At 36.3% G+C, this 19,819-nt stretch overlaps 1 protein-coding gene across 3 annotated transcripts in view; it reads right to left on the reverse strand.

The window, feature by feature from the left end:
* Positions 1–12,344: 12,344 nt before the first annotated feature.
* Positions 12,345–19,819, reverse strand: part of POT1 (protection of telomeres 1) — a 78,037-nt gene continuing 70,562 nt past the window's right edge. For 2 of the 3 annotated variants that reach the window (XM_080817942.1, XM_080817943.1), the window contains exons 17-20: positions 19,277–19,365; positions 17,157–17,248; positions 15,369–15,474; positions 12,345–13,478 (exon numbers count right to left, since the gene is read on the reverse strand). In XM_080817942.1, the coding sequence (XP_080674068.1) occupies positions 13,366–13,478; positions 15,369–15,474; positions 17,157–17,248; positions 19,277–19,365 (400 nt within the window). In that variant the 3' untranslated portion in view covers positions 12,345–13,365. Of the gene's footprint in view, positions 13,479–15,368; positions 15,475–17,156; positions 17,249–19,230; positions 19,366–19,819 lie in introns of all 3 variants that reach the window. The other variant, XR_013967618.1, reaches the window with a different exon arrangement.

Consider the following 19,819-nt stretch of genomic DNA (forward strand, 5'->3'; position numbering starts at 1 on the left):
TCCCTTTTCCTTGTGGAAAGCAATTTCTTTCTTTTTTTTTTTTTAAGATTTTATTTATTTATCAGATAGAGATCACAAGTAGGCAGAGAGGCAGGCAGAGAGGGGGGGAAAGCAGGCTCCCTGCTGAGCAGAGAGCCCGATGTGGGGCTCGATCCCAGGACCCTGGGATCATGACCTGAGCTGAAGGCAGAGGCTTTAACCCACTGAGCCATCCAGGTGCCTCTGGAAAGCAATTTCATATAAATTTCTTATGAAGGAATAAACAAATCCAAAGTATACAACCATATACATCTGCTCAGAGTCAGTGAAACAGAAAAATTTGAGTATCACAGAAAGGATCTAATGGATTATTTTCTGCCTATCAAATCCAAAGCTGCTAAAGTGAAGGCAATGACATATATCAATTATCATAATTTTATGAGTAAGGGTTAAATGGCCTATTGCAAGCTGAGATTTGAATTTCTTTAGTTATTTCAAGTGTGTTATTTTCTCTGTAGCATGATTTTGATATCTGTTTTAAGGGTGTAGCAAAATTTAATCATTAAAATCATGGCCCAATTCACAACTAAAAAAGGCAGCAAAAATTCCTGTCAAATCTTTTAATATTAACTTGAACTTCTATTCATCCACAAAGTCCTAACAAAAATTAACCTCATCACCAAGGACTGAAGAAATAATGAATTCTGCTTAATGTTTACCTTATGAAAAATGTGTAAGACTTATTTTACATAATGTTAACTTAAAATCAGCAATGGTTTCCTTGAATTATGCAGTACATCCAAAAGCCCAGTGGAATCAAAAGTTTTTCTAATGATAATTATGAATTGATATTTCAACTACTTAATAACAACTTTAAGTGGGATTTTCAGTTTAATTAAAAATGATAGACCACTTGCAGTATTCTACTTTATTGAATAGATATCAAATTAGTGATTTTTACATTGTCAAAATGTCTATACTGCCTAGAGCAATCTATACTTTTAATGCCATTCCGATCAAAATTCCACTGGTATTTTTCAAAGAGCTGGAGCAAATAATCCTAAAATTTGTATGGAATCAGAAGAGACCCCGAATCGCTAAGGAAATGTTGAAAAACAAAAATAAAACTGGCGGCATCACATTACCTGATTTCAAGCTTTACTACAAAGCTGTGATCACCAAGACAGCATGGTACTGGCATAAAAACAGACACATAGACCAGTGGAACTGAGTAGAGAGCCCAGATATGGACCCTGAACTTTATGGTCAAATAATCTTCGACAAAACAGGAAAAAATATCCAGTGGAAAAAAGTCTCTTCAATAAATGGTGCTGGGAAAACTGGACAGCTATATGTAGAAGAAGGAAACTTGACCATTCTCTTACACCGTACACAAAGATAAACTCGAAATAGATAAAAGACCTCAACGTGAGACAGGAATCCATCAGAATCCTAGAGGAGAACATAGGCAGTAACCTCTTCGATATCAGCCACAGCAACTTCTTTCAAGATATGTCTCCAAAGGCAAAGGAAACAAAAGTGAAAATGAACTTTTGGGACTTCATCAAGATCAAAAGCTTCCGCACAGCAAAAGAAACAGTCAACAAAACAAAGAGGCAACCCAAGGAATGGGAGAAGATATTTGCAAATGACAGTACAGACAAAAGGTTGATATCCAGGATCTATAAAGAACTCCTCGGGAACCTGGGTGGCTCAGTGGGTTAAAGCCTCTGCTTTCGGCTCAGGTCATGATCCCAGGGTCCTGGGATCGAGTCCCGCATCGGGCTCTCTGCTCAGCAGGGAGCCTGCTTCCTCCTCTCTCTCTCTCTTGGCCTGCCTCTCTGCCTACTTGTGATCTCTGTCTGTCAAATAAATAAATAAAATCTTTAAAAAAAAAAAAAAAGAACTCCTCAAACTCAACACACACAAAACAGACAATCATATAAAAAATGGGCAGAAGATATGAACAGACACTTCTCCAATGAAGACATACAAATGGCTATCAGACACATGAAAAAATGTTCATCATCACTAGCCATCAGGGAGACTAAAATTAAAACCACATTGACACATCACCTTACACCAGTTAGAATGGCCAAGATTAGCAAGACAGGAAACAACATGTGTTGGAGAGGATGTGGAGAAAGGGGACCCCTCTTACACTGTTGGTGGGAATGCAAGTTGGTGCAGCCACTTTGGGGAACAGTGTGGAGATTCCTCAAGAAATTAAAAATAGAGTTTCCTTATGACCCTGCAATTGCACTACTGGATATTTACCCCAAAGATACAGATGTAGTGAAAAGAACCAAGATGCCCTGCAATGGACGAATGGATAAGGAAGATGTGGTCCATATACACTATGGAGTATTATGCCTCCATCAGAAAGGATGAATACCCAACTTTTGTAGCAACATGGACGGAATTGGAAGAGATTATGCTGAGTGAAATAAGTCAAGCAGAGAGAGTCAATTATCATATGGTTTCACTTATTTGTGGAGCATAACAAATAATATGGAGGACATGGGGAGATGGAGAGGAGAAGGGAGTTGAGGGAAATTGCAAGGGGAGGTGAACCATGAGAGACTATGGACTCTGAAAAACAACCTGAGGGTTTTGAAGGGGCAAGGGGTGGTAAGTTGGGGGAACCAGGTGGTGGGTATTAGGGAGGGCACGGATTGCATGGAGCACTGGGTGTAGTGCAAAAACAATGAATACTGTTAGGCTGAAATAAAAAATTAAAAAAAAATTAGTGATTTTTACACAAGTTCTGAATAGCCCAAGCATTAGTAATATACTAGAGTTCTTCCATTTTCCTATCAGTTCTCCCTGGAGACATTTGATTCATTTTAACATAATGCCTCTCTTAGGTGAAAAATGGAAATACCAAAAACCAGAGTGCTCTTTTTATTCCTTTCTCTCTTTATCTTAGAGAGTAGCAACATGTTAAGACTACCATAAGCACTATGATACACTGAGATTGCTTTTCTCAAGCTGCTTCAGAAAACTATTTCTATTCTGCCAGGGTCTCTTCTCAACTATGCATGAAGTTACAACATGTTTATGCTTCAGTTCAGATATGAGTTGATATATGATCCTCCTAGGATCCTGAAAAGTACAGACAGATTTAAAAAAGGAAATAGACACCAAAATCCTACACTGTCAGCATTCTGATTGGTTCTGCCTGTAATTTTTAGCATGCCTGTGATTTTGAGAGAAGGAACTGCCTTGTTTACTGCGGCATTCCCAGTTCTCATTTCATCACAGTGCTCTGAACAAAGTAAATGCTCAGTGAAATTTGCTCACTGAATAAATGCATCTGATTTACATACTGAAATGGGGTCAAACTGTTAATATTCTTCTTTTTTCATGTAACAATAAATGTAAGAATGTTTTAAGATTCTTCTAAAACATGAGCTTTGAAGGTTGCATTATATTCCTTTTTTTTTCCCTTAGGTGATCAGTAATTTATCTAATCAGCATTCTGGGGACATTATAGTTGCTTCCATTTTTTTTAAACATCACTTTTTGGGTACTGTAGTCATTCTCAATTTTTCATAGTTTGTAAAAAAGGAAAAACTGACAGCAAGAAGACAGTTTTTAAAAAGCTTTAAATTTGTGCTACTAAATAACCTTACAGGAAAAGTTCAACTCCTAACAATATACAAAGGTGTTTTTAAAAAATCTATCTTCAGAAAAAGGATTTCTAATACATAGATGGGAACAAAAGAGCACAATATTTTTTATCTATTGTCACTGGGTGAAAGGCCTTTTGAAGGTTTTCTCATGATCCCCTAGAGAGGTAGATTCTAAATAAATGTTGTAATATATTATTTATCTCTTTATCTATTTAACTCATACCGCATACATAGAGTCATATTTGTGAATTCATTCTACAAACGGACAAAATCAAATTAATTATTGTTCCAAGGTTGGAGGAGGTACCTAAGAGAAGCTGGAGCACATCAAAACCACCAATCTGGACGGTATAGAAATGTATTACAAATTGTAGAAGGTCATTCAAATGTACATTATTATTTTTTTAAGTCTGTAATTTTCCATTTAGCATACCACCTACTTCCTAAAGGAACTGCCAGGAACTTAAACAGTATTATTAATGGTTACATTTTGGTTTGCCAGAACACTAGTGTTTGACCTACTAAGATTGAAATCAATAGTTTAAAAAAAGAACTCCATTCAGATGAAGAAGGAGCTAAGTAATTGATTTTCTTTTTCCTTAAAACACTGAGATGACTGTGAACAACTTAAAGTTCTCCGAGAAAGATCTTTCAGATGCCAAAGAGATGGTCTCATTTTCGAAGAGGAAAGAAATGATTTTAAAAATTATCTGGTTGGCAGGCTTACAATCTGAATTTCTGAACTATTGGAGGACTTTAGAAAAGCAACAGGTAGAAAGTGAGATTTTTAAACTATTTTCGACATTTCAAAAAGCTTTAAAAATTGTATAATTACCCATGAGAAATCTGCACTGATTCCTTGCTTTTGCTTAGGATTAGATGAATTTAGCACTAAGACCAAGAGGGACGAATTAGGTAATGGATGTTTGCAGAGTTGGGGTCCCTTACCAGGGAAATAATTGGAGTGTACCATGTGGTTTAACCTCTGCCATGATCGTGTGGGTGCAGTGCTGTCTGAAGGATTTTCTTATCACTGCCTTAGGATAACCAAGTGTTGTGCCATAAAGACAGGAATACCTGGAAGCCAAGTTTCAGTAAATTTTAAGTACGGAACATGTATCCTCTTTATAAGAATGAAATCTTATTTTCTGAGGCAGATAAATTATACGCCACATGCTCTTTTTGTGATCTTAGAGTAGAAAGTGATTTTGCACATTCAATATTGGAAATTCAGTACTTTCAAATAGGTGTCAGTTATGGTCTGTGGAACCGTAAAATAAGCATTAAAGTATCTCACCAAATATCCTGGCATAAAAAATGCATTTTGATTTGCATTTAGATTTAACTAAAACCATAGGGACTCAATGTTAGTAGTGTATTACATCATTATTCTTTGTTTAAATCTCTATTATAAGAAGAGACAGGTACATGGACTCATACAAGCCTATTCCAAAACTAGATCCTGCCAAATATTAAGAAAAAACTTTCCTGAGGACTTTCTGAAAAACATGTGATGGCTAGTGAATGACATTAAGTATAACCTCTTTTGAGTAATAAAGGCACTGGGAAACCCATAGCTTTATTTGTATTTTAGTTTTAAGCGACTCAAATAAACTGAAGAGACTTTTATAAACTGACTATACTGCCAAAGAATTTCCACATGGCATAAAATTTACATATAACATTCTCTTCCTTTTCTACCATTGTTTCAGTGTTTTCTAATCAAATTAAATATTCCCATTCTTTTTTAGTGCTTGCACACTGTGCTATTTTCAAATTCCTCCATGTGTTAGTCAAGCTATCCCCTATTTTAAAGTAAGGAGTGGCCTTACTGACACATAATGATGCATGTTTATCTTGAATTTCTTTTATTTCTCTTCCTTCTCACAATAAGAATGAAATACTGAGAAAATGGGATTTGAAATAATAAAACTATCCAAAATGACCATCTCAGCAGAGGATTCTTTGGTCAATTGGTCCAATGCTATTCACTCCATTCCCTTCCCAGTTTTGTAGCAGCTTCACTAGATTGGACCTGAAATGACCCAAGTATATAGCTGTTTCCCTCTGTCCCACTGCTGTTGGGTTTGCTTGAACATTAAGGCATCAGCAAAGTAGAATAAAATAAATCCCAAATCTTCTTTGTAAGAGAGTAGCAGTAAAGAGGACTAGTTTTTGTCACCAAAACTTAGCAATAGTATCGAAGCCTTTATGAGGGTTTCCTATCTGCCAGATTCTGAGTATTTTTCGTATATAATTTCATCTACCTTGGACCCCTCCATGGTCTTCTGAGGTGTGCACTATCACTACTCACAGCTTCCCAGGGAGGATTACCAACTTGCCTAAGGTCAAAAAGCTAGTGAGAGTGAGGCCAGAGATTGAATCCGTGTGGTCTGGAGCAAGGGCTGAGGGTGACATCCAAGGATCTGATGCTTTGAAAGCTCCTTCCTGAGATGATTAGAATATGAAGCCAGGGTTAAGAATCACTGACTGGTCCAGATGCAACATCGAGGTGCTTCAACTCAAAGGCTTACAGGATCATTTAGGTAATATGTCTTAAGCAAGCATATACAGCCCCGTCCTCTAACTTCTAGAATAATGGTACTAAATCTTTTACCTGCCACGGAATCACCTGGGGAGATTGTTATAAATGCAAATTATTAAACCTCAGCCCCATAAAATCTTTGTTCAGTCTCCACCAAAACTACCTACGTTTTATTTTAAATTTTTTTTAAAGATTTTACTTATTCATTTGACAGACATGGATCACAAGTACACAGAGAGGCAGGCAGAGAGAGAGGAAGGGAAGCAGGCTCCCTGCTGAGCAGAATCCCTACGCAGGGCTCGATCCCAGGACCCTGAGATCATGACCTGAGCCAAAGGCAGAGGCTTTAACCCACTGAGCCACCCAGGTGCCCCCCTGCATTTTATTTTTAAAAGCAAATTTCTGGGTCCATGGTAACCACTGCTCCAAAATCACTTTACATGCTAATACATTTTAGTATTCTCAGATTTTGAGTCTGGGCTCTCAAATATGACATGATCATTTTATTTACTCTAGAAATATTCCTGAGCATCTATTATAAAAAAGGAATGTGTAGGCACTGGGTAAACAGCAGGGAATAAACCCAAATCCCTCCCCAAAGGGCTCACAAGCTGCTGGGGAAGGGGAACAGTATGAGCAAACAAATATATGTCACATGGGCAAGTGCAATGGAGAAAAGTCAGTCAGGGGTAGGCTTTCTGATAAGGTCAAAGGATGTGAGAGAGTGAACCATGGATCCTGGAAGAGGTCAACAATGTCCAGACTGAAGTAACAACAGAAAAGTACAAAGTCTGTGAAGGGAGAGTTTGCCTGGTACATTAGAAAACAAGAAGACCAGTGTTTGGACAAGAGAGAGAGAGGAGAATAGTGATAGTGTAAGATGTTGGAGAGGTAGTAAGGAAATGGATCACAGGGGCGCCTGGGTGGCTCAGTGGGTTGGGCCTCTGCCTTCAGCTCAGGTCATGATCCCAGGGTCGGGGAATCGAGCCCCACATCGGGCTCTCTGCTTGGTGGGGAGCCTGCTTCCCCCTCTCTGTCTGCCTGCCTCTCTGCCTACTTGTGATCTCTCTCTATGTTAAATAAATAAACAAATAAATAAATCTTTAAGAAATGGATCACATTGAGTGCTGAGGGCCAGGGTAATCTCAACTCTGTGTGACATTAGAAAACATTGGGAAATGACATTATCTGCCTTATGTTTTAGTGGATCAGCCTAGCTACTGTATAGAGGATATACTGTGTGGGGAAACTGTAGGAGCAGGAAGACCAACTGGGGAGCTATGGCTGTAGTCCAGGTAAGAGAATTTGGTAGCATGGCCAGCATGCTGGTAGAGAAGTGGTAAGAAGTAGTCAAATTCTGGATATATTTTAATGAGTACACCATAATGATTTTTCAAATGGACTGGCTATGGGCCATGAATGAAGAGAGGGATCAAGGATGACTAGATCTAATGTTTGGGCATTTAGAACTTAGTAAATCTGATATAGGTAAAATATTCTCCCAGAAAATTCCCAGTTGGCCACCAGTATGAAGCCTGTTTTATTTATAACTTCCATGGATCACTGAAGGCAAGATACCGGAGTACATATCTTCCAAATGACTGTGATTCATTAAAACCCATATTCTTCCTGACTTGAAACACTGAAAACAAGACAGTTATTTCATTACCAGTAACTACAATAGGAAAAGGTAAGAAGAGCTAATTTTCTCAGTGATATTTATATCAGAAGGGAATTGATTTTTTAATACCAGAAAAACAAACTGTTCCTGTAGTAATGAATGGCTCTAATAATTCTTGAGTATGTGGAGATATTGGAAACATTTAACATCCATCATTAACAATAAAAACAAAATAAGAAAGTGCTTCAAATAAGAGCCAAAAGGTTGAGAGTCCATAGAAAATTCCCCTGCTCTATTTCTCCCATCTTCAGAGTTTACAGCCTACCATTTTGGATCAAATTTCTACATTTTTAAACTACTATTACATAAAATATTCTGTTGTTTAGTGTGCCTAATCTAAAAATCCACCCTGTTATTCTTAATTCTTAAAGGTTTGTATCTACTAATGATATAAGAACTTTGTTAATAAGAGCAATATAACTTGTTGCATTTGCATGTGTAATTAAGTTTTATTCAAAGCCTATAGCATCCCTTAGGTTCGCAATAATGAATTGTTTTAATAGTCACTCCCCTATTTGGCTCTTGCCTTCTTGCCCTATTTCAAAAGGTTATGTCCTAGGTCTGTCATTTTATTTTAAACCATATGAAATTCTTTATGGATACAGACACCGTATGAATAATAAATGAATGTAAATGTATGAGCTGACTTTTGAATATATACCTATATTGTACTCTGTAATCTTTTTCTTAATCTCCATTCAAGCTTTGATCATTGTGCAGAAATATTTGTCAATGATTCTAAAATTTAATTTTGCTCCTGAACCTAATCTAATGGGGAATAAACACACAGGATTTCCTATCCAATCAAACAAAACCACAACTATGCCTATCCACTGCAGGTATTTTCATGTGACTCCCAAGTTAACACTTTTGATTTTAAAATGTGTTGTCTTCCCTATTTACTGTTATGGAAGCTTGAGACAGAAAGTCATTTAAAAGGTAGCTAATCTGGTACAAGATTTTAAATTCTAGGACTCTGCCCTCCAATGGAGGACAAAAATCTGCTGAGGAATAGACATATGTAAAAATAAACTGGTGTTTATCTGTAAGTTCCTATTTCAAAGAAGGGAAAAATCATTCTGAAAGTATAGGGGGAAAAAATAGTATATACCAGAGATTCAGGGTCGTATATAAAAAGGTACTTGTTTAGAAACCGTAGCAATATTTGATGGACTATATTAATAGATGATAAGGTTTTCAATGAACACATGCTCCAAATCTTCAGACTACTGTCAACAGATGAAATAAAAGGAACTTTTCATACAAGTTGAAGATGTCTTTCTTTGCTAGCTGTGGACTAGGCTGTCAGGTAAATTCTAATACAGTACCCTGCAAAGTGAACTCAAGCGGAGAATAAAAGCAAGCACGTGCATACACATGCACACATGTGTGCATGCTATACCAATGTGCCTCTATGGCCTAGATTTCAAGGGGGGAAAAACACACATTTATTAAGATGTTGCTGCAGTCTAAAAACAGCAGAGGAGTCTCTGAACTATCCATGTTTCACCAGCTGGCACATCTGAGGGAGTGCTCCCATACACATTAATGCATTATCCTTATCCCTGTAATTGATACCTAACACTTCTCAACCCATCATTTGCAGTCCTGAATGGAAGGACATTTATCTCCACGTAAGATGACCATCACTTTGAAACCCTAAGTGATCTCAAATTTCCTAACAGCTTAAATCACAATACTGCAGAGAAAAATAATACACGGTGCTACTGATTCATTCCCTGGCTGCCAAACGAAGATGTGATCTCACATACCTGAGCAGACTGCAGACTTCCTGTTCAGTGAGTTCTGATACTATTTCCAAGTACCAGAGGGAAGAGAAGAAGGATCACTAGGCCCAGATTTTACTAGCTGACTAGGTCTTTTTCCCGGAGTGGGAAGGAGGCTTTGACGCCATCCAGAGATCCTGTAGGGCAAGCACAGGAAGAGATATCTTTATTTCCCCTCTAATGATGTTTTAGAACTTTGAGGTGACTCATCATGGCCTGCAGAGCCTTTTTTGTAATGAAAAGCATTACAGGAGGCATTCTTTCTTATATTACCATAACCCCCCCCCCCCCAATGAGTCCTTTGAAGCATGAAAGAGTATTTCAAGACCACTGTGTCATGGCAGAATCCTGATCTGTACTAGAAGTTGGATAGGCCTTCAAGATTCTTACCACTTTAAGAACCTCCACTAGATACAGTGAAACCAGGTCCCAGGGGTTTCAGATTTATTTAAAGGGAAAATAACACCAGACAAAACACAGACTAAAGTAATAATAGGGAAATATTATTATGAATAACTATAAGGCAATAAAGTCAACAAAATAGGTAACACGAATACATTCTTATAAAATACAAAATTCTAAAACTGTTACAGTAAGAAAGAGAATACTTAAACAGACCAAAAACCATGACAAAAATAGAAAGTGAACTAATCAGAGAATTTCCTAAAAAGTCACTTATGCTGAGTAATTACAAACAAGTTTCTCCTTCTATGTATAAGGACATAAAGAATAAAGTCTACTTTATAAAGTGACAAAAGCAAGTTGCAGAAATACATTTATAGCACAATGCTATTTTTAAAAAATATATATACACATATTTACCCATTCTTAGGGAAAAGAACCTGGAAAATTACACACCAAACTGTTAAAAGTGGTTTCCTCTGGGGTACTAGTAAAGAGTAAGAATTAGTTCAGCTTCATATACTTGATATTGTTTCAATTCTTACAAATACATATTACTTTTATTTTAAAAAATTCTGGATAAAAACAAAACTTGGTCAAATATATGGTCAAAATTCAAAACACTGAAAATAATCAGAAGAATCTAGCTATTTCCCCAGATACCAAGGAAAGCTTCCAGAAAGTGTAGAGAATTGGCTGGATTCAGAGTGACAAGTTGTGACAAACTCATGCTTTGATTTGGGAAACAGAAGAGCACAGCCAGTTAAAGATTCTGGCCCATTCCTGTGACCTGTAAGTCGCTACAGCACAGGATCTACACGGGCTCAAACCCTAACCCTAACCCTACTGCGTGGGGACTGCTTTCTCAGGTAGAGAGGTGTATTCGGCTTCTATTCCATTCACACTAGCCTCTCTATTCATTCAGAAACAACTCCCAATGTTTAACATGATCAGGGGTTAAAAAAAAAAGGGGGTGGTGGTGGGGGGATGATGCATTGCAACTCGGCTGGTATAGTTCCCTCAAATAAAGCAGTGTAATGGAGGGTAAAGATAGAAAGAGCGCATGAACAGTGCATTTTTCATTGTGTAGCGGACTGCCTCAAATTTTCCAAGCTATGCCTTCTCTTCCTCATACATAAGAGTTCAGGGGCTAACAAGACAATCCAGTCGTATCTAATGGATGCTGCAGAGACTGGAAGTTGAGCAAAAGGCTGTACACAAACTACACTGTTAAATTTATGTAATTTTATATCTGACAGGAAGGCTACCAGTATTCACATGGACAGTAAAGGGGACATGGCTCAAGTGAGGGAGCAACGAAGCCCATCTACTTGTTGCTCCGGAAACAGAATTCTCCTAGCTTTCTGGGCTCCTGATTAAGGTAAGATCCATACATCATCACTGGATGAAAACTAGGTATTGACAGAACTCTTCTTGTTCAAAGCTGAAAAGTTAAAAAACAAAACAAATGAGAACAATGTGAGGGTTTATTTAAAAGAGAGAGAGAGAGAGAGAGAAATGACCTAACACTGTAAAGATTCATGTGAGCAGTTTTATCAATTGGAGACAGCTCTGTGACCTGCTGTAACTTCTGACCCCTCCTCTTCTAGACTGAGTGCTTCTTGAAGAAAAAATGGCCCTCTAGCCTTTGTTTCCCCCACGTACCATTGACATTGAGATCTATCTCTTCATTTACAAGGTTCCTAAAACTTTTCCCTGAAGATGTTTTGAACTGAGTTTATATCCCCAAAACAGCAGCATCAGCCTCTTTTTCTACCATCTCCGACAAGCTCGTAACTCAGTGATGGGAGATGGGTACTTAGGTCTGGGGATGGGCTAATGTACTCAGGAACTAGAATCTGGGGTTATTATGAGCAGAGGAAATCAGATATTTGCCTTTTTTGCAAATAAAATATTAAAAGCCTTTTGATAGTGTAAGAAAACATAACACAGACTCCTTTCATATATGTTTCCAATGTTACTTCAAATACTTAAGGGAGGACTCATGTGCAGAAAACCCCATGCTAGCTTTTGCCCCAGAATCCTGGAGTCGTTAGCAGTGCAGCCTCTGAACACAGATCACCTGAATGTGAGAACTGACTAGCATTTAGTAACTGTGTGAACTTGGTGAAGTCAGCTCATCAATCAAGCCTCAGTTTTATCAGGAAATAGGTTGCTTTGAAACTCAAATATATGTTAAATGCTTTGCACAGTACCTATTGTATAGACAGTTTTAAATATCTGCTATATTGGCATTCCTGCTCTGATTCCTTACCTCCAATTACACTTCAACTCAACACAGGGCAAATAAAGGAAACAGGTGAAACATGTGCATTAATTTATTCTTCATTTATACTGGATTAGGCAGATCTGTATGTCTTAATCTTTACCAAACAATATACATGTCTATACATATATATAAATTTACAAAAGTATTTGTATAAACCTGAATATTCATGATTTTAAACTTCACATTGTCAGATAAAAAGCAGACTACTGTATTAATATCTCATGCCATGTTCAATCTGAAATACAGATATATATTACATAATACTATTAAAAAGGTAATGTAAGTAAGTCAGTGACATTGTAATAAATCTGACTGATTTATTAGATCAAGGTGGAATGCAATAAGTTCTAATATCACGTAGAGAAACAAGCAATCAAAAGCACATAATTCAGGTCTTAAAAAACGGATTTATCCTAAATTGGTCAATAGCACCGAAAGACAGCAATTCTGCCACATACATTTAAACCACTCCTGTGAGTACCTTCTAACTCACTCAGGCTACTTGTTTAAGCAGATCCCTTTGTACAAAACCAAACTGCTAGCCACTACATACCTTCCACTCAGTAAAAGCTGAATGAGTTAACATAAGGGCATTTTCTAACTCCACACCTATGCTAAAAACACTAACACTACTGATATAAAAATCAGGGCAAAAAAAGGTCAAACATGGATGGTGGCGGGCAGACCAATCAGTGGCTGACACATGGAAAAACTAACAGGGAAGTGATTTCTTGTGTAGGGTATCAGAATAGTTTCTCTGAAAGGGCTGCAAGGGGTAAATGAAGATAGTCCTTCTTTACTCCCCCCCTTTCTCCTTTATGCCCCTTGCAGCCACCATACTGGAAATTTGAGCAAAAGGAACATTTTTAACTAATTCACAAGAAGGCATTAAGATAACACAAGACTATTTGTGAAAAGAATTTACATTGTGGTTAAAATGGAAGATAAACTACAGTTAAACCTTTTACGTGTTTTGTAACAATCTCACAGAAAATAATGTTTTCTAAAATTACAGTATTTTACACACGCTAAGCTGAATGACAATATTAGATTACATCTTCTGCAACTGTGGTGTCAAAAATCTGATAGCAAATTTGCTGCTCCGTTCCACTTGTGACATTATATGACTTGATGAAACATTCCAACCATGGATATGCATCTACAAATGAGAAAAAAAAGGTTACTTCACCATTAAAACTAAGCAAATATCTCTGAAATATATACCTAGCCACAATGCTTAGCTAGAAAAATTAACATTTAACTTAGCTTGAAAAATAAATATACTTACCAAATTTAATATTATCTACTCTTCCAGACACACATTGGGTTCTTGTTACTGTTCTGTAACAATCCTAATTTGATTTTTTTCCCAACAGAAAACAACAATTAAATGTGGAGTTTTCCAAATGTTTGAGAGCAAAGGTAGCAGCCACTTCATTCCTAGCTTTTCTTCCTGCTGCTGACCACCCCAGGTTTTTTTTTCTTCTTTTTTTTCCCTTTTTTTTCTTGGTTGACTGCAAAGAAACTGAACCTGAGGTTCACATCAGCTCAGGCTTTTATATATCTGTCTAGCTGAAACTCCCATCAGGTACCAGGCACTGTGTCCAGACAATGTTGGCAGCTGTAGATGCTGTTTCTAAGCTTTAGTCATGACTACAATAAATCTATTTAAAACTTCTAGAAAAGTTTCTTAATGCTTCTTCAAGTTCAAGCTTGAAAGACACTTAATATAGTCAATATTGGCAAGAGTCAAGCAAGACAGGACTCTTCTCCAAGAGAAGAGTCTGGTGGAACTATAAATACGTAAAATATTCTTGAAAAGCAATCTGGCAGCATGAATCAAAAGCCTACAAAACCTGTGGGGTTTTTTTGTTTTTGTTTTTTAAATATTTTATGTATTTATTAGAGAGAGTGAGAGAGGGAACACAGGCACGGAGAGCTGGAGAGGGAAAAGCAGGCTCCCTGATGAACAGGATCCTGGGATCATGACCTGAGCTGAAGGCAGATATGTAACAACTGAGCCACCCAGGAGCCCCAAACCTGTGCTTTTTAATGAGAGTTTTATTTCCAGAAATCTATCCAAAAGAATTAAAACCAAAATTAAAGTGATATCAAATAGAAGTATGCAAGTTAAACCTTGTTACAGCTGTTTTTTCAGAATTGTTGTAAGATGTAAAGACTGACCAGGAGAAATAAAGTCTGATTAGAAATAATTTAAAAAAGTTAAACTGACAGCATCTAAACAAACTTGCAGCTGGCAAAATCTGTTATTGATGAAAAATTGTCAGAAGAGTCAAACTGTCTTAATATGATTGAGGTCTTCAAATTTCAATGTAAACAGAAATAATGGCCACAAAAGGAAGCCGGTGTCAGTTTAACTGTAATTGATACGATTTGACCTGAAGATCTGGTTGATGGACAAATGTTATCCAGAGAATTAAAGCTGATAAAAGAACAATTAGTAAAATAAAATGCATAAAATCTGAAACTGGTTAATACCGAACAGAATTTCATGAATGAATTAAACTGGCTAAATGAAGTCTGTTATAGAAAATGATTCTTGAGAAAATTTCATCTCTGTTGGTGTAACTTCAAAAAAAAATATGTTTGCATAAACACCATATCAAATGTGTTTGTGATCAAAACTGCCTGCCTCCTTTTTTATGTTTCAAAAAATTAAAAAATCTTTTCATTTCAGGAACTATGATTTTTTTTTTTTTTTTTTAAGATTTTATTTACTTATTTGACAGACAGAGATCACAAGTAGGCAGAGAGAGAGGAGGAAGCAGGCTCCCGGCTGAGCAGAGAGCCCGATGCAGGGCTTGACCCCAGGGCCCTGAGATCATGACCTGAGCTGAAGGCAGAGGATGAACTATTATTCTTAACTATTTTCTCTGTGCCACTGTTTTCATCAAAAAGCAGATCAAACAATAATTTACTTAGAATCAGACTTCAAAGTTTTCATACCTCTAAGTCTACAGATTAGACACATGTTAAATACTCTTTCAAGAAAAAGAATGATGAGATTGTTAAAAATATTATTGCCTACCAATTTTTATTCCTGAAGGACAAAACATATCCATGATCATATCCATATTCTGCTGAAGGTCATCATTGATTAGGATTTCTGATGCCGGGATCTGGAAGAATTTGTCCTTAAAAAAAAAAAAAAAAAAAAAAAAAATTACAGAAGGAAAAAAGGAAATTAATGTTTCTTTTTTTAAAAGATTTTATTTATTTATTTGGCAGGGAGCAAGAGCGTGCAACTACTGGGGGCAGGGGAAAGGGAAGGGGAGAAGCAGACTTCCCACTGAGCAGGGAACCCAAGTGGCTCGATCCCAGGACCCTGGGATCATGACTTGAATCAAAAGCAGATGTTCAACTGACTAAGCCACCGAGGCGCCCTAAAAGTTAATCTTTTTTTAAAGTCATAATTAACATGAAAGTATTTCAATATATTCTAATGAAAATAATCTAGACTATTTTACTCTATGAAGATTGTAGAAGTCACAGAATTCTAGTCTGAACTCTTAAAACCTGATTTACTACTTTAAAAACAGCATTAAGATATACATATAAAAAATCCAATTACTTTGAATTAATGATAAGAATAATGGTATTTAGAAAATCGTGAGGTCTCTCATTCTCTTTGTGTATAGGAAAAAATGTAGTCTTAAGTTTAAAAGAGTATAACATATGTTGTATATTTATTTAACTTTTCTTTTCTCTAACGTATTATACTTTCTTAAAAGAAAGAAGGGATTTTGTTTGCTTTGTTCACTGCTATAACCCCATCATATACAATAGTACCTAGGCACAGAACAGGTGCTCATTAAATATGTATTCAATAAATGGACAAATGAATGGTTTAGGCAGGAGGAAAAAATCTCTCAACTTTACCCCAGATTGTTTTAGAATGTGTGTAGTAAAAAAATTTGACCTTACCACTAACAGAAATCTAGTCTCTGCCCTTGGCTTCTGGAAATAATCTCTAAGCCCTTAATATATGCCTGTTAGGAATGTCCTTGTATGTCACACTAGAGATTTAGGGTGGGGAGGTTGGGGCATATGATAGAGGGGCTGAAAACTAAGATCAGCCATATGGGCTGTCAACCATGACTAGATGACAGAGCACCAATTAAAAACTCTAGACACTAAGGCTCAGTGAGGCTTCCCTGGCTCTCAATACTAACACATGTATACTGTTATAAATCATTATCAGGCTGGTAACACTGTCTGCTACTCCATGGGAAGAGGACAACTGGACTCTGCCCTACGTACCTCTTCCCTTGGATGCTTTTAATTTGTATCTTTCAGGTGTAATAAATCATAATAGCAATAACTTATAGGAAGTTAATGGGAATCTTTCCAGTGGATTATCAAAACTTAAGGGTGGTCCTAAGAACCCCCAAACTTGGAGTTGTTTTTAGAAATGAGGGAGGTTTATGGATAGCTCCCTAGTTTCACGTAATATAACCACTGACCTTCCAAAGTAATTTAGTTCCATCTGATATGGAAATGTGGAGACTTCAAAAACCTAGTGAAATGCTGCTAGACAGAAGGTGTGGTCAATACCTCTGCCTTTGACTCCTGGAATAAAACTTCTGAAGAGTCTCTCCTCAAATTACTATTCTTCAATTTTTCATTATATGGATATTAAATTTACAAAGTTAAACCAAAACAGGATAAATATACAGACACTTCAAGATTTATACGCTTGCATTTTATTATTTTTAAGTTGCTTTAAATCCTCTCAGTAATAAAGTAGGAATGAATAAATACATCAAAATTAAAAAATATTTTACTTAGAAATATCTGTACTACCTCTGTTACTTACAGAATCCATGAGATAAGCTTCCAATACTCCTGTTCCATCATCAAGAGTAAATGTCATTACAAACACATGCTGAAGGGGTACAATACCTAGTACTAGTAAGGGAAAGAAGACCAAATCATATGAATCTTCTAATACTTATAATCAAAGTAAAGTGAAAATTGTTTTATGATGTTATGTTAGTTTTGTTTACTAAAATAAACATAAATAACTTATATCTATGCCTTTTGTTCTCTAATAACAATATATTAAACTCATTTAGCAGATTCATTTTAGACATTACACTGTATCTATATAGGGATAATGACCCATAGGCATTGATGAAATATTAATATAAAGTATCTTTAAAATGAGTTGATAATTTGATAGAAAACATAAAGACTGATTTATGAACTATAATTCATTGCATGATAGCCTCATGAAAGACAAAATTAAAATACCAGAATGTTCTAAAAAAACTGCATGCAATTCAATATTTATGATTTTGTAACATATCTCTCCCCTTCGTATTATAAACATAGGCATCACTTATTTTTTAAGATATCATCTGGTTGAATGGATAAAAATGTTAGAAGATGGGATTTCATGATTTGGTAAGATGAGGAAGAAGAAATTAAAGAGATACTAAATGATACGAAAATTCATAGGTTAAAATAGTACTTTGTATTTGGAAATGGAAGACATTTAATGTGTTTATAAAATGAAATACTGTCTTCCATTTGTGGAATCCATATGTAAAAGGATTAATTAAGGGGAAAGGAAGAAGAATGAATTAGGGTACAGAGAAATGAATTAGGGCATACAGACATGACAAAAATTATTAATACAGAGGAACCAATTTATAGGATTCTAAAGGTCTCCACAGGTTAAAACTGAGCTAAAACCAAGAAGAATGAACATAAAATCTACCCTCAAGGACCACACAAAGACTTGCATTAAGAATGGGATGAGGAGGGGTGCCTGGGTGGCTCAGTGGGTTAAAGCCTCTGCCTTGGGCTCAGGTCATGATCTCAGGGTCTTGGGATCGAGCCCCGCATTGGGCTCTCTGCTCAGTGGGGAGCCTGCTTTCTCCTCTCTCTCTCTCTGCCTGCCTCTCTGCCTACTTGTGATCTGTCTGTCAAATAAATGAATAAAATCTTTAACAAAAAAAAAAAAAGAATGGGACGAGGAGACCATGCTGGAAAGCAGGGAGCCTGGAATTTCACTGGACCACAAACAAAATATGAGATAGCAGTATCATACAGCTAGATTACTAAGGAAAAAACAAAACCAAGTATATAAATAAATATCAATACAATAAAATTTTCAGGCTAGTAGAAGCAAAGTGTCCAATTTTAGAAAAATAAAGGTTTTCTTTATATTCTGAATTGGCCAACATTTGTAGCGCTATTTGCAGCTTTTAATGCCAAACTTAAGAACATTGGTAAAGTGAAATGTTTACTAAGGAGGAGAAACAAAATAGTAAGGAATGTGGGAAAATACCAAGTGAAGTGAGGGTGCCTAGCTGGAGAAATAAAGAATCAGTGAAGGTTTGACAGGTATCTTCAAATGCACAAAGCCTGCTGATCTTATAGAAAGCATGTACACTAAGTCCAGTGGACAGAATGTGGTCTGTGCTAAAATTATAAGTAGGTGGTTTTGCTTCACTAAGAACTACTTAAAAATTAAGAGGTATGCTGTCTTGCAATGTAATGAGTCCCCTGTCACTGAAAGAGTTTTAAGCCAAGTTGGGTGAAGAAGTTTCTTGTTCCAGATAAAGATGTGTATTGGGTAAAGAGCTGTAAGAGCCATCTCTAAATCTGTTTTTAATCCAAAAATACTGTGAACTGGAGGGATTTTTCAGAATCTGTATTTGTGATTAATAATTAATACTATAACAAATTATTGAACATTAAATATAGTAATGATTAAAGATATTGGCAGAAGCCTGGAAGCAAGTTTTCATATATTTTAAACCTCACTTTGTACTCTTATTATAATCACCGTGAAAGGTTTTGCTTAAGTACAGTTAAACTTTAGCTCAGTCTTTGCTCTGGTTTTACTAGATCGACAAATGAGATAGAATCAGTGAGGTCACCTTATATGAAGACAGTTACAGTTGCAGGACACAGAAATTTGCTAACCTTCCGCCACAGAAGAAGGAATCCACGGTGTTTTATCAACCAGGGAATTTAGATTTTGTATTGGTCTCAAAGTAGAACATTGTTTACATCTGAAATTAATGACAGAAAAAAAGCCATAGGCCTTTTAAAATAATTATTATAACTCATTTAATTATAACTTATCTTCGCTGTTCAAACATGCACAGTTTAAAGTTAATTATTAAATAATAGCGTTGCACCTTTCATAGTGTAATGCACATATTACAAGCAGAATTGTAAAAAAATAAGCTTTTCACAACAGAAGCAATCAAAAAGATAATATGGTTCAGAATAAATAACTAAGTTGAGAACAAGAGAGAGGGTCCAGATCCAGATTGTTAATTCGGCTGATTTTGTTGGCAAAACGAAAAAGTTGAAAGAGACAATCTCTCAGGACTCTCATTTGATGGCTCTGTGATAACAGCTAAGGTCTTAAGTAAATACAACCAATAGGAGAAAATTATTTTAAGGAAGTCAGTACTAACAAGACTTTGGATAATATATTCAGTGAATGCATATTCAGAG

The sequence above is a fragment of the Martes martes genome (assembly GCF_963455335.1).
Source record: "Martes martes genome assembly, chromosome: 11".
NCBI classification, from domain to species: Eukaryota; Metazoa; Chordata; class Mammalia; order Carnivora; family Mustelidae; genus Martes; species Martes martes.